The sequence below is a fragment of the Cyprinus carpio genome, chromosome B5, assembly GCF_018340385.1.
Source record: "Cyprinus carpio isolate SPL01 chromosome B5, ASM1834038v1, whole genome shotgun sequence".
In the NCBI taxonomy this organism is placed as follows: Eukaryota; Metazoa; Chordata; class Actinopteri; order Cypriniformes; family Cyprinidae; genus Cyprinus; species Cyprinus carpio.
Window position 1 is genome coordinate 18290998 of NC_056601.1, and position 14623 is coordinate 18305620.

Here is a 14623-nt window from a genome sequence, read left to right on the forward strand (position 1 = left end):
TGGTCCTATTGAACACTAGAGAGGTGGAATGGGACAGAATGGGGGGCCTTTATATCAGTGTGTTTACACCGCTGCATCACAAATGGAGGGTGGGTTTTTGTTTAGGCAGTTTACTAAGCACTCCTAATTATAGCAAAAATACTGAAGACTGTATATATGTTCTCACTCGTGTTTTCGCTAAATGTATACATTTATTTCTTGTAAAATAAATAAATATATAGCAATGCTGTAATACGTTTATTTTAACTCTTACTCATCTAAAAGTGCCTAATTTAATTAATAACTATGAACCAGCTATTGATAAAATGGATAATGCATTTTAAAAAATAACAACCAGATAACCAAATTACCAGAACAGTGTAAAATATAAAGTTATGAAGTGAACAGAACACTATTTTTTTATTAATCTAAAATACATATGTTTCCTTTAAAGCATGTTTACATTATATTTATTTTTGCCCACAAACATGATATTTTCCAATAATTTCACTTTGACAATACTATTTTTTTCAGTCCTATGTGTAATGTTTTAGTATAGCTTGCTGCTGTTTTATTTATATATATATATATATATATATATAATATCTGTTATTTCACCCCCTTTTATCTTTTATTCTTTCTTGTCATTTCAACTCATAAAGTATTTATAAAGGTCTAAGTTCTTTTTTATCTCCAATTTTGAAGCCTTGCTATCATATATATGCTAATGTAGAGATGTACTGATTATTCTACTGTTCTTTTCACAAATCTATTTGTCAGTGGACCAGTAATTTTAGGGCTTATAAGAAAACTAATTAAAATCCAGTTTTGCTGTGCCAAACTAAGCTCTGTTTATCCAAATATAAACCTAATACAAGGTTCATATATTCACATTTATGTGAAATTTCTGCCTAGTATATGGAAGCAGGAGCAGCAGGAATAGTTTGAAAAGGGCTCCTCCAAATGGCAAATCAACGCTACTACAAGGACAAGTAAGTAACAGAATTCCTGCATTGCTGGATATAATCAATGTGAATTTGTTACGCATAAATGAATGGTTGCTATAGGCAAAGTTTATTTCAAAATGGTCAGTTCAAGATATAACACCTGCCTCATTTAAATGGATAACTGATTAATTATTTTAGGTAAAACATAGAACTAAACCTGTTTAATAATGAAAACAGCAAGAGTCCAGCAAAACATTTACATGTCATTACTTTTATATTCAATACATGCACAAAACAAACACAATCACTGCTCCACCAATAGACAGAAAAAGTTACTCTTGACCCTAAATAATCAGCCCTCAGCCCCCGTTTACCAGGGCATTCAGCTCTAATGAGATGAAACAGTGAGCCATGCTTGTTTGGACAGCAGTTTAGGTGGGATGGCCTGCATACATTCATCAGAGCAGAGGGTGCTTTATTGGGAATTCATTAATCACTACAGACCTAATTATAAATTGATCTCATGCTCATACAAGATGAAGAGGCCTGTCTTGCATTTCTGATCAGCAGGGGAGGGCCAGCGGGGCCTAAGGATAGTAACTGACAGAGAGACTCTGAGATCTGCTTTGATCCACTAACACGGAGCTGGATGAGAAACCTCCCCTCAGCACACCTGCCACATGCAGTCATTACAGAACAAACATCAGGAGTCCGGCCCTCGCTGCAGCATGTACTTTCCCACACCAACTCATCTGATGAATCTTACTAGAATCAATGACTTTTCTAGGTCCTTCTGTTCATTATTTGCTAATGTTAACTTCCCGTTCATAGCCTTGAAATGCAGTTTCCCACATATGTGCATTAGACACAACTTATGTTCTAATAAGGAACAGTAGAGGATGTTACTTTTTAAATTCTGTTTCCTGAGATCAACAACTTCCTGTTTCCAGAATTTTTTAGCCTCTCAACCAGCTAAAACCAGCCTTAGCTGGTTAGCTGGTTTAAGCTGGCCAGCAGGCTGGTTTTAGAGGGGTTCTGGCCACTTCCTTAGCTGGTCAGGCTGGGAGACCAGCTAAAACCAGCTAGACTACTTCCGGTTTAAACTAGCTAAGACCAGCCAATCAGCTTAGGCTGGTTTTAGATGTTTTTTTTTTTTTTCAGCAGGGTAATGCTTGAAATAGGTTTGAAATAGCTAAAGTTTGCTGTGAACAGACAAAGAGAATTTAGAAGTACACTATTTGTATGTCATATAAATCATAGCAATACATAGCCTAAATATAGCTAGCTAAAATCTGAGTAAACAAAACAGAAATCACTTGGAAACAGAAAACACTTTTTATGCATTTACTGATTAATGTAACCTTCACCATAGGACCATACTGATATGAACAGATGTCAGTCAAGCATTCTCAGATCTCAAGATCACCAACAAGAAAAATTTTCTATGCATAAAAAAACTGTAATCATTCAACGCTGTTCAGTAACAAAAACGTACCCTCTTGAGAGCTGAAATAAACGACGTAGCCTAATGAAGGTTCAATAAAAACGCGTTTTTGCGTTCGGCTCTTATGATTTATTTTTCTATGTAAACATGAAACTGCGCTTCCTCGACCCTCTCTCTCTCTCTCTCTTTCTCTCTCTCATTGTTCTACAGTAGCTACTGCCGTTCCAGAACTTCTGTCGAAATAGGCCTATATCCCTCTTTCTGTATCCATAAGTACCAGTAAAGAAGAAGTAAAGCAAACCCGAAATTTTTGATGTTGTCAGCTCCCTCCAGCGATGAAAGGCTAGTGCTCATCGCTGGGTCTCTTGACCTGCCCAGTAACCACACTTGCGGTCTTTGCACTTGAGCGCTTGTCTACTGACGTATTTCCTCTATTTGACCCAAGTGTTCAAATAGGCTACAGACCGCAAGTGTTTGTAAAACTTTACCCACTGTAAGTTTTTACATAGCAGTATGCTGGTTTTCAATACTTTGCCCTTTAAACTTCTAAATGTCTTTTCAGTTGTTCCTATGTAAAAGAAAAGGCAGTTGCAAACACAAAAGCATTTTACAAAATACACACTCACCTCTGTACCAGTAAAACACACCTAAGCTAGGCTACTACTAAATTATATTTATCTAATTTAACTTTTATACTGTATTTTTCTGGGCAATTTGCAATTGCGTGCGAGTTCCTGAATATGATGAATGATGGGATATGCTTAGCCTCAAATACTACTTCGAAGTGGTATGAGATAGTGTGGATTTGGTGAAAGTTAAGGGCACTGAACTTTGGCATTTTTCTGACCTGGGACAGTCTTGAGCACTTACTTCCTGTTGCGTACACACTCTCGAGAAGCCAAGACAGTTTAGTGTCGGTATTACAACAGGCACTTTATTTGTCCTCTTTAGTCCAATTGGCTGTGTCAGCCATTGTTGACACATGAAAAATATCTGCACTCAACCAAAATATTTACAAAGTTACAGTTGAAAGTTCACCATATCATGCAATCAGCTTCCCATATATGGACTGTTTGCAGTGAACGCACACCGTGACTGAGAGGCAGAAAGCGCCTCAAACACCTTCGGATTCAAATCACTTTTTATTTTACAGTTTAAAGAGACTAGGTCTATCACAGGGCAGTTAAGAGAGTAACCTATTCTTATTTTTAGCATACCATTCCATATACAGTACAACTGCTTATAGTTTCATCCATTAGTAAGAAGTCCATGTAAAATTTAGTAACAAATAAATCAAAATACTGATAAAATGCATTTGCTTATAAACACAATGTTAATGCATTGTTAGTATCAAAAGTTTTTTTTTCATAAAAATAATCTGTTATGTGTATACTTTGCAATGGCGATGCAGCGATAGGATGAGATGTGATTAAAAAAGCAAAAGCAAATACATTTGTAAATTCCTTGATCAGTAGACCTACAGGTCTGAAATACATTCTCATTTATGCAATAGTCATTTCAATCAGTAAACATGGGACACAAATGATTCTTTTTCATCTGAGTGGTTTGTGTTCACATCTCACAGCACACAAATGAGACTCCGTCCCTCTTCAATCTCATCCTGCACCTTATCGCTGGAGGTGGCGATCTCAGCCTGGGCCGAAAACATAGCACAGATGAAAGTGAGAACAGTGCCTCCTATGGCTGTGTAGAAAGCCCAGCCCAGAGAACACAGGCCCACTTTATATGGGGACGCATCAGGACCACAGTAGTCAACCACCTTCTTAGAGCCCCAGCCTGCAGGATAGAGCATCAGACCGAGGATGAGGAATAGACCTGCAAAAGAGAAATGGGAATGCTGTAATTACAAACACACACACAAAAAAAAAAAAAATAAAAACATTGAAAAACAACAGCTAATAAGTTCTTGCTAATTAAAAGTAAGACAGTGTAGCAAAAGTTAAAATGTAATGAACATAAATGAACAATTAACAATAAAAGAACTTTCTGAAACTAATAAGAAACACAGCTAAAGATCTCTTAACATCCTTTCACACCAGGGACAATAACTATAACGACAACCATATTAGTGTCCACATTCTGTTTATTAGAAGTACAGGTGCATCTCAATAAATTAGAATTTCATGGAAAAGTTCATTTATTTCAGTAATTCAACTCAAATTGTGAAACTTGTGTATTAAATAAATTCAGTGCACACAGACTGAAGTAGTTTAAGTCTTTGGTTCTTTTAATTGTGATGATTTTGGCTCACATTTAACAAAAACCCACCAATTCACTATCTCAACAAATTAGAATACTTCATAAGACCAATAAAAAAAAAATTTTAGTGAATTGTTAGCCTTCTGGAAAGTATGTTCATTTAGTACTGTAAATGTACTCAATAGGGGCTACTTTTGGTTTAATTACTGAATCAATTCGGCATGGCATGGAGGTGATCAGTGTGTGGCACTGCTGAGGTGCTGCTCTTGATTCTCATTTTCCTCTTGATAATACCCCTTAGATTTTCTATGGGGTTCAGGTCTGGTGAGTTTGCTAGCCAGTCAAGCACACCAACACCATGGTCATTTAACCAACTTTTGGTGCTTTTGGCAGTGTGGGCAGGAGCCAAATCCTGCTGGAAAATGAAATCAGCATTTTCAAAAAGCTGGTCAGCAAAAGAAAGCATGAAGGGCTCAAAAATTTCTTGGTAAACGGGTGCATTCAAAAAACACAATGGACCAACACCAGCAGATGACATTGCACCCCAAATCATCACAGACTGTGGAAACTTAACACTGGACTTCAAGCAACTTGGGCTATGAGCTTCTCTCAACCCTTCCTCCAGACTCTAGGACCTTGTTTTCCAAATGAAAAACAAAACTTGCTCTCATCTAAAAAAAAAAGGACTTAACAACACAAATAAAAAAACCATTTCTTCTTCTCCTTAGCCCAGGTAAGACGCCTCTGACATTGTCTGTGGTTCAGGAGTGGCTTAACAAGACAAATATGACAACTGTAGCCAAATTCCTTGACATGTCTGTGTGTGGTGGCTCTTGATGCCTTGACCCCAGCCTTAGTCCATTCCTTGTGAAGTTCACTCAAATTCTTGAATCGATTTTGCTTGACAATCCTCTTAAGGCTGTGGTTCTCTTGGTTGGTTGTGCATCTTTTTCTTCCACACTTTTTCCTTCCACTCAACTTTCTGTTAACATGCTTGGATACAGCACTCTGTGAACAGCCAGCTTCTTTGGGAGTGAATGTTTGTGGCTTATCCTCCTTGTGAAGGGTGTCAATGATTGTCTTCTGGACAACTGTCAGATCAGCAGTCTTCCCCATGATTGTGTAGCCTAGTGAACCAAACTGAGAGACCATTTTGAAGGCCAGGAAACCTTTGCAGGTGTTTTGAGTTGATTAGCTGATTGGCATATTACCATATTCTAATTGGTTGAGCTAGTGAATTGGTGGGTTTTTGTTAAATGTGAGCCAAAATCATCACAATTAAAAGAACCAAAGACTTAAACTACTTCAGTTTGTGTGCATTGAATTTATTTAATACACGAGTTTCACAATTTAAGTTGAATTACTGAAATAAATGCTTTTCCACAACATTCTAATTTATTGAGATGCACCTGTATGTGCTGCATTTACATTATCTGCCTCTTTAAATGCTCAATGAATGCTTTAATGCTTAAATGTTTAATGAATGCTTTAAAACTGGGTGGATTCTGATTGGATGTCAGTTTTTATTTTATTGTTTTTATTGTTATTTTTTTTTTATTTATGGAATGATAAAAAGAGATATCCAAAATCCTCTCTGTAAAACATTTAACTCTATACAAAATGAAAGAAGAGTTTTCATTTGCACATTTAACCGTAACATTTGAAGAAAACTAGAAAAAACAATGCAATGCACTGTGATTAAGTATGATGAAATCTATTAAATACCTCAAATTTGCACCTTACTGGTATTCTAGTCCTATGATTTTATTTGGAAACTGAATGCTAACTTCATTTTTCTCTTTAAAGTTCCTCTTTCCTTGAAGACACACTCACTCAAAACTAGAAGTTCAGATGTATCATTGTTTTCCTGACAACGGCCTTGTAGCCCCTTTGAACTGTGTGATAACAACATCAGAAAAAAATCTCTTTACAACACAAAAGGTTTCCCTGTAAAACTTCAGGGTGACCCGTGAGTCACGAATTCAATTCAATGTCATTTTCTGCCTGTTGAAGCTATGTGATTATGTGATACAGATATTTATCTTAAAATCTGGGATTTAATTGTAAGTAGTGTTTAAAAGGCAAGGCAGGAACTCTTGCTAATCTAATCTTCATACCAAACAGAGCAATTCTTACTCTAAAATAGGCAAGCGAGATCATGTCTCTAAAGTCATGCTGAAGTCATGCTCTCACTATTCACAAATTACTCAATCAACGTCATAAATCTTTCAATGAAATTATACAAGAGCTACATAGTTTGGTAGTACCTGTTGTTGGTCTTGGTCTTCTTTAAAATGAACCGCAATATTTTTATTGTACCACAATACTTTATTGTTCTAGTTTCCAGACATGACTGCAAATAAGATGCATTATCAAGACTGATCTGTTAGTCCCTGGTGTTTTGACTCAGAAGGCCCTGCCACAGTCAACATTCCAGCTCTGCTCCTTTGAGCTGGTTTGAGAAATGGTAACAAAAGTAGGTGTGGATTCCTGAGGCCTGATTAACAAAGCATTCAGATCAGCATGGAATAAAAATGTACCATATTTTCTAAATGGATAGATTGTGAATGACTTGTCCATGCATATGTCTGCTCTTTTTTTCCTAATGAGAGTGTCATAACTCGATCTTCTGGTGACAGATTTCTCTCTAGTGACGAATGCTGGATTCTTTTAAATTATTTAGACCGCTTAAACCCTGCATCTCCACAATTGACTATTAGAGAGCGTTCCCTTTATTATTATTCTTTTTTTTTTTAAATAATCCATTACACTCAAAACACAGATCTGGCTATACCTCATTTTCATCATGTTAAATAAAATTAACTACTTTTTTATTCTTATTTTCCAAAGTAAAAAAAAAGTGTAGTATCAAAAATATGTTTAAAAAAATATATATCTTTCTTAATAATATTCCCCACAAAAAACAATAAAAAACAATCATAAAAGGCCTCCTAAAAAAACTATGATATCCCCACCCTTGTTTTAAAACGTAAATCTCAAAAATAAAGATGTTTATTGAATTTCAATTATCATGATTATTATTATATTGTTTGGTCAAATTACAAAATTGCCAAATTACCAGCAAATAAATTCTGGTTAATGATGTTAAATTAATGCATTTCATGCATTTTACATGCAAAAATTGATTTACAAGTGCTGAAGTATTGTTTTTAGGAAAATGTTCATGAATCCAGTCCTTGGTGTACCACCATCAAGAAAGTAAGCAAACGTTACACTTATGTTTAATGGTTTGAAGGTTTTCAAACCTTGTACCTCTTTATGCTCATATCAAGCTCTGTTTTAAATCAGAAATAGGACAATCTTAACAAGGATTTCTAAACACTGGAGACACCAAAGTAGCATTTTCAATGCCGTAATATTTAGAAGGTCTTTTCTGTAATGGGATGATGAGAGTGTTGAAGTTCATAATTAGATAGCATGGTCTTTGAGGTCACCAGAGGAATGTCAAAACCTTGAAGCCGTGAGCTCAGAGCATTCTGGGGGCAGCTTCAGTGTCTCACTTAAATACACTCCCTTTATTTTCTGTTTAGTTGATAGTGGTTCAAAGTTAAAAGATGACCACCAACTGCCACCACAAAGACTGCCAAGTATCTGAGAAAGCAGTGCTACAATAGACTATCCCATCTTACCTGCTATTCCCTGAAGCAGGCCACACACATTGAATATGCTCTTCTTCAAGATACTCTGGAAGCACATGCTGAAAACCGACAGGATGGCCACTAGGGACAGGAGAAAGATTCCGACGACTAGAAATATAACAGTGGCTTGCCAGAAGCCACTGGCTATTTCCATGAAGTCTGTGGCGTAGGCCCCACACTGGACCACCTTATGCTGTGCCACCTTGATGCAGCGGTTATAAATACCCAGGGTGCGCTGGTCACTGTGGTGTGAAGCCGTGATGGTGAAGTTGAACTCAGAACCATCTGGATACCCCACCAGCCATTCCGCGCTCATAAATGCCACCAGCTCAGCAAATGCCACCACAATGCTCATCAAGGTCCATAACATAGAGCGGCATGTGACTATGACGTGACACATTCTGCAGAACCTTTACACCAGCACTTGAGAGGAAGCGGCTTCTTCAAACAGCAGCTAAGGCAAGTCAGTTAAGGTCCAGTGGTGTTATCATCACAGCTAAATTAGCAACAGATCTCCTCAAACAGCACCACAGAAGAACTCCATAAGCTCTAGGAGCGTCCAGAGAGAATCCATGTACTGACACCGAATGAACAATTCTATGGAGAAAAAAAGAGAAGCAGTTGTTTGAGAAAGTTATAATGAAGGCTGTAAATCTAGATTGCTCAAGAGCTCTGAATCAGCACACTGACGTCTGTACCAGGAACAATCCAATTTAATTCTCAAGTTTTCCAGTTCATAAACCTCTCAGAAAATCCTAGTAACATGGCACACTCTAAAAAATGCTGGGGTAAAAATCAATCCAATTTGGGTTTAGTAGAAAAACTGTGAGGTGGGAGACATGTTGGAACCATAAACAACAGGGTATAATTAAAATTAATTTAAATTTTGACTTTTTATTGATTTTTTTTTGTCAGATTTGTTGCTTGCAGTTGAGGAAGGAATTGTCAAGTCGGGAAATGGAGCTGTCAAGTCGAAAACTATCAATTCACGGTGTTGGTGCCATGTTAAGTCAGACAACATTTTTAAGCAACATTGACTACTTCAAGTTAGATGCTGATTTGTCTGCACAGGAAAAAATGTAAAAGGTGGTGGTTTTGTATGAATTTGTATGAATAGTATGAAAAAATACGATTTGGAGAAAAAAGCTTGAAGGCCCACCTCTAAACATAATCATCAGTGGGAAGTAAGTATATTGTGTAAAAACATACGAAGGAGATTTTACAGATTTTTTTTTTCAGAGGAGCCAGTTTAGATTAAGTAAAAACAACAATTGAGGGGTACAGGTTTGAAAAGGCATGGAAATACCTGGAATACTTAATATCAGCATGACAAAGATATTCATAAAACAAAAGGTTTCAGTCATTTCACCCATCAGAGGATAGTGCTGCAAGCTATACAATACTTTCACCTAGGTCTATGTTATGACAGGTCCTTACTGTGATACCGCAAGATTGTGTAAGTAGCAAATGCCTGTTCGTACAGGTATGAAAGGTGTTAAAATAAAGAATTTGAAAAAACAAAATGTACTTTCTAATGCAGTCAAAACATAAACATAAGAAAGGCATGACATTCACATTAAAAAGTTAATTGTTTAAGTAAAGCGAGTCTTAGTACACGATGATAGGTAATTTTCTTAATATACATGAATTGATGAATTGATATATGAATTTATTGAATGGGAGATTATTATCTCAGGTTAGGGTTAGTCTTTTCTTTTGGTATCAAGGACTGTTTTATCATTTAAAACTGAAAAGGCGAGCAAACACTGCACTATGTCAAAGCTTGGTGTCCCAGGGAATCTTCAAATATATATACACAAACAGTATGTCTTGTGTTTAGAGTTTTTTTTGTTACTACCAATAAACTTATCTTTTCAGTCCTCAAGAATGATTATTAAATTATCTGTGAGCTGCCCAAGATTGTTTACCTGAATGGCCAGAATGTTTCAGATCTAAGAAACACAAAGAATGAGCTCACGCTTAATTTAATTACACCACATGATTTCCCCAAAAAAGGAGGTAGCAAACGAAAAAGGAAAGTGCCATGGATTCTTAAGGGGCCTGAAGAATGTCAGAGTCTGTTGCTGTGAGATGAGGACACAAAGGGCTCTCCTGCTGGTGAATTAACACGGTTCTGAAAAGGGATAAAGAGGTTCTCTAATTTTGAATACAGATGGACCCAGAAAGTCCCTAGAAACGGTGACAGACTTTCACTGGTTAATTGGAGTTTCAATGGTTTCAACCGAAATGCTGCCTCCAAAGCAGTTTGAAAGCTGACAAGAAGCATTCAATAAATTCATTCTTAAGAACTCTGGAATGTCTTCCAAGATCAATATTAAATACTTCTAAAGAGGTCCAAAGGTGCTCAGCAATCAAACAAAACCTCACAGAGGTCAATCAAAAGCCCTATCTTATAGGCTACATCTAATTAGCTCATGCTTTCTTATTATGGGATTTTCATTGGCAGATTCTCACTTAAAGCCTACTTTTACTGTGTTACTGTACCATACAGTGATGGTATCAACTGTTAGTACCATGGTGCACCATATCAAAGAATGGTAGATGTTCAGTCAAAACAATGCTATTGCCATGCTACATGATGTAAAATCATGTTATTTCACTAACCCTTAAATCTTGAGGCGTCTACCGGCTTAATTTCGTGTTACTTCAAAGAAGAACTTTATTTTCACATGTCTCCTGTTACAATCTGTTACCAATGTCTGCCTTAAAAACAAGTTCAAAAAGCAGTTTTATTTATATGTAAGTAGCAAGGCAGAAAAGTCCCCCGGATCACTGCTCTCTCTCTCTCTCTCTCTCTCTCTCTCTCTTCTCTTGTTCTGTTTCTTTGAATGCTCTAGTGATAAGTTGAATCATCCCACCACAGCTTGAGAAAATGATCTCTTTTGTTCAGCGACACAGTTTTTTTTTGTTTATTCGACACAGTTGAAATAAGACGAACAATAACACGCAGTCCGAAAGGCACATATCAAATATTTGTATTCCTCTTACCTTAACGGTGCTGAATTGACGGGCTGTTCGCTGGTTAGTGTTTAACTTCCTGATGTGTCTGAACGGATCTCCTCTGTTCTGACGATACACGACACGCGCCAGAAGGGAAGAGCCACAGCAGAAACCTGGAAACATTCAGCTTCACAATCACAGCTCTGGAATACATGGAAAAACATACAACATGGCATTGTTTAGAGGTCACGGATCCTAGTTCGGTGCTAGACTCAAAGCAATACCAGTTCTAGCTCACTTCAGCTACTTTGTCGTTGTTTCTCCACCGCCTCCTTTACTCCAGCCCCTCGCGAAGTTACAATGGCTTGGAATGCGCCCATACGCCTACTATGTAGGCTAGTCTAGGTAGACAGCTCACTAAGAGCTCACATTTTCTCTGATTTGCCCTCTTTTTCTTTGTAAAGATGTTTACATTTTTCTGGAGAATCTGATTAATTTTACCCAGTCAGTTCAAACAAGAGTACGTGGGATGGTTGGACATAGCCTGCATCTGGATGTTTCTTCAAATATGAGTGGGTTAGTTTTTGGCCCTGTGTTTCACACTCATATAAAATGATTAATTTGTTCACAGTGTTCAACACTGTAGCAGAGAACGGTCATTTATGTTTTCTGTTATTTATATATATATATATATATATATATATATATATATATATATATATATATATATATATATATATATATATATTAGTTTTAATAGCATACAGTTGAGGAAATATTTCAAATATTTTTTGGAACAAAAAGGCTTCAATCTTTCATAGCTACCATTTGTTTTTGTATCTTACAATTAAACTGTCTTTTCACATTTTGGTAGGCTATCATTTCACAAAATTACAGCTTTAAAATTACACCAAATAAAAATACTGCTACTTTAATTTTTCTTTGTTTTATACATCTTATCACGATTTTCACAAAATAAATATTGAAATGGTTTATGTTCTTCTTTGCTGACATAATAGTTTATAAAACAATAATAACATTATAATATTTGTATGTGTTTCACATGGTTTAAAACTGAACAGTTGTAAGGGATAATATAAATAGAAGGCTTTTGAAAAGTAGTGGGAATGATTAAGGAATGATAAAACACTTCCAGGACATTTTTAATGTGACCTTCATGCATAAAACAAGGATCAGTTAGCCTACTACAAATCAGCCCTTGATGTGTAACATAAAGTCCAGAGACAAGGCATGGCTGCAGATGACCCACTATACAAATATTAGGCTACATGAACATGCCAGTTGTCTGCAACAGTTTCAATATGAACATTTCGAGGCCAGAGTAGTAAAAAGATTCCATATAAGGACGTTATAGTATGAATTAACAGAAGTGTTGTAGTACTAATGTGTCAACTCTAGGGGGCTATATTGTGTCTGTTACTGTAAATGAGTGAAGACAACGAGTGTGGGGTGCAATATTGTGTGTAAAAAAGAACGTTCTAAAAGGTTATAAAAATACTCAATGTAAACAAAACTGATGCATTAACAGTAACACTGTGTACAGCTATATTCAGAATTATTAAGTGATGTCTAGGCCATATCTGTTTTAACGTGCAGTATTTGCTGACCGAAAAAAAGTTTAGTCCAAGACCAAAAGATCATGCAAATGCCTGCCAAATACCTTGACTGTGCCTCATCCTTACCTAATCTGCCCTGCAGCATTCAGGTCTGTCTTTTTCTACTCAAGCTTTTGGATGTAATCCCTTTGTGTGAAAGTTGGGAAATGCTGTAGGCTACTGACTTGCCAGTAAGTGAAACATCTTAACTCAAGGGGGTGAAAAAACTAGATGCTTGACAGAATAGATGATAAAATGTCATATAACACACCAACCTTTGTATTAATTTTACTGCTCAATTTGTCTAAAATGACATATGTAGAAATACTGATTTTAGCAAATGTATTGCAATTAAAATTAAATTTTCATTCTACAAAGACAGCCCACTGATACTCACTGTAATTCTGTTTCTGTGTATCTGTAACACATTTCAATCCCAACAGTCTGTTTAGAAGAGGAAAGAATCCATATCCAATACAAAAATTCTTGCCATTATAAATTCTGCAGGGCCCAACAATAAAAAATGTCCCCCCTGCTGGGTCAGTACAATGAAAAAAGAAAATACTTTGATGTTTAGTTTACTTAATTAAAATGAGCTAATACAGCACAATTATTGTACATTTTGTCTGAATTGTGTTCAATCCACTTAAATATATGTGAAATTGTAATTTACTTAATCCATTTGTTTTGGGATTATATTAACTATTATTGTTGCAATAATGCAAATGTTTAGTTCCCAGCATGCTTTCCATAGGTCTGGGTTAAGAGCATAAATGTTGAAATTAAGTTTTATTTTAATGTGTTTTTGACTGAAGTGCAAGATCTGGTTAATATTAAATTTTTAGCTATGTTGGACATTAAAAATAGTTATGTTTTTGTGCTAAAGAGTAAAGCTCTTGGTTGTGGGTGGTAACATCACATTTTTTATTATGTATGTTGGTTTGTTTGATTAGAAATAGCTGGTTTAACTTCATATTTGTGCTGTGCTAGTAAAACTCTTTTAAATGTATGACAAAAATGAATGTCAAGCACTAACAGGTCTTTCCATTTACTCGAAAACAGGGACTTGAATTCAGTGGAAACTACTCAATAAAACTGTGCGGATATAACTAAAAGTTCAACTAAAAATGAAATATATTACTTTTGTGCAACCACTTACCTGAAAAAACAAAAAAACTTTTGTTCAATGCAGCCCCTCCAAAAACACTATGTCATGTTATTTAGGCATTTTTATATTTGGTAGAAATACCTTGCTAGAATCCATCTTCTAATGCAGTGGTTTTCAAACCGGTCCTGCGAGCACCCCCAGCACTGCACATTTTTTGCGTCTCCCTTACCTATCACACCTGATTAAACTAATCAGTTCATTAGTAAAGACTGCAAGACCTGAAATGTGTGTTATATATATTGAGACATACAAAATGTGAGGTGCTAGGGGTGCTTGCAGGACCGGTTTGAAAACCACTGTTCTAATGAATAAGCAGCTAAATTACATTAATTCTCTTCTAGTACTGTTTCTAACCTCAAGGTGTCGCTCTAACCTAACTGAAGACTAACTTGTAATATGGGTGTTTAGGGTACTTTCAGCACTCAGTTGTGTTGATGTACCTCACACTGATAGGCTTTATGTGTTTGTGGACAGTCTAAACAATAATGACAATGAAAGGGCTTCTTTTGTGTAGCTATCCTTCAAACCTAAAGTAAAAATTCAAGTTTAGGATTAAGGCCATGTTTCTCAACCAGGTGGGGCCCAACAAATCTCCAAGCGGGCCTTACGTTTTAAAATAAGACAAAACA

General features: G+C 36.2%; 1 protein-coding gene across 2 annotated transcripts; it reads right to left on the reverse strand.

Annotated features, from left to right (window-relative positions):
• Positions 1-3282: 3282 nt before the first annotated feature.
• Positions 3283-11626, reverse strand: LOC109061480 (LHFPL tetraspan subfamily member 2a protein-like). Of its 2 annotated transcripts, none has more exons than XM_042724672.1 (4): positions 11509-11626; positions 11259-11413; positions 8241-8846; positions 3283-4206 (listed from the first exon to the last, which is right to left on the reverse strand). In XM_042724672.1, the coding sequence occupies exons 3-4, from the start codon at positions 8647-8649 to the stop codon at positions 3950-3952; spliced, it is 666 nt and encodes a 221-aa protein (XP_042580606.1). In that variant the 5' UTR covers positions 8650-8846; positions 11259-11413; positions 11509-11626; the 3' UTR covers positions 3283-3949. The 2 variants fall into 2 exon arrangements, with proteins under 2 accessions (XP_042580606.1, XP_042580607.1); XM_042724673.1 differs by having other exon boundaries at positions 11259-11383; positions 11495-11579.
• Between the last annotated feature and the right edge of the window lie 2997 nt (positions 11627-14623).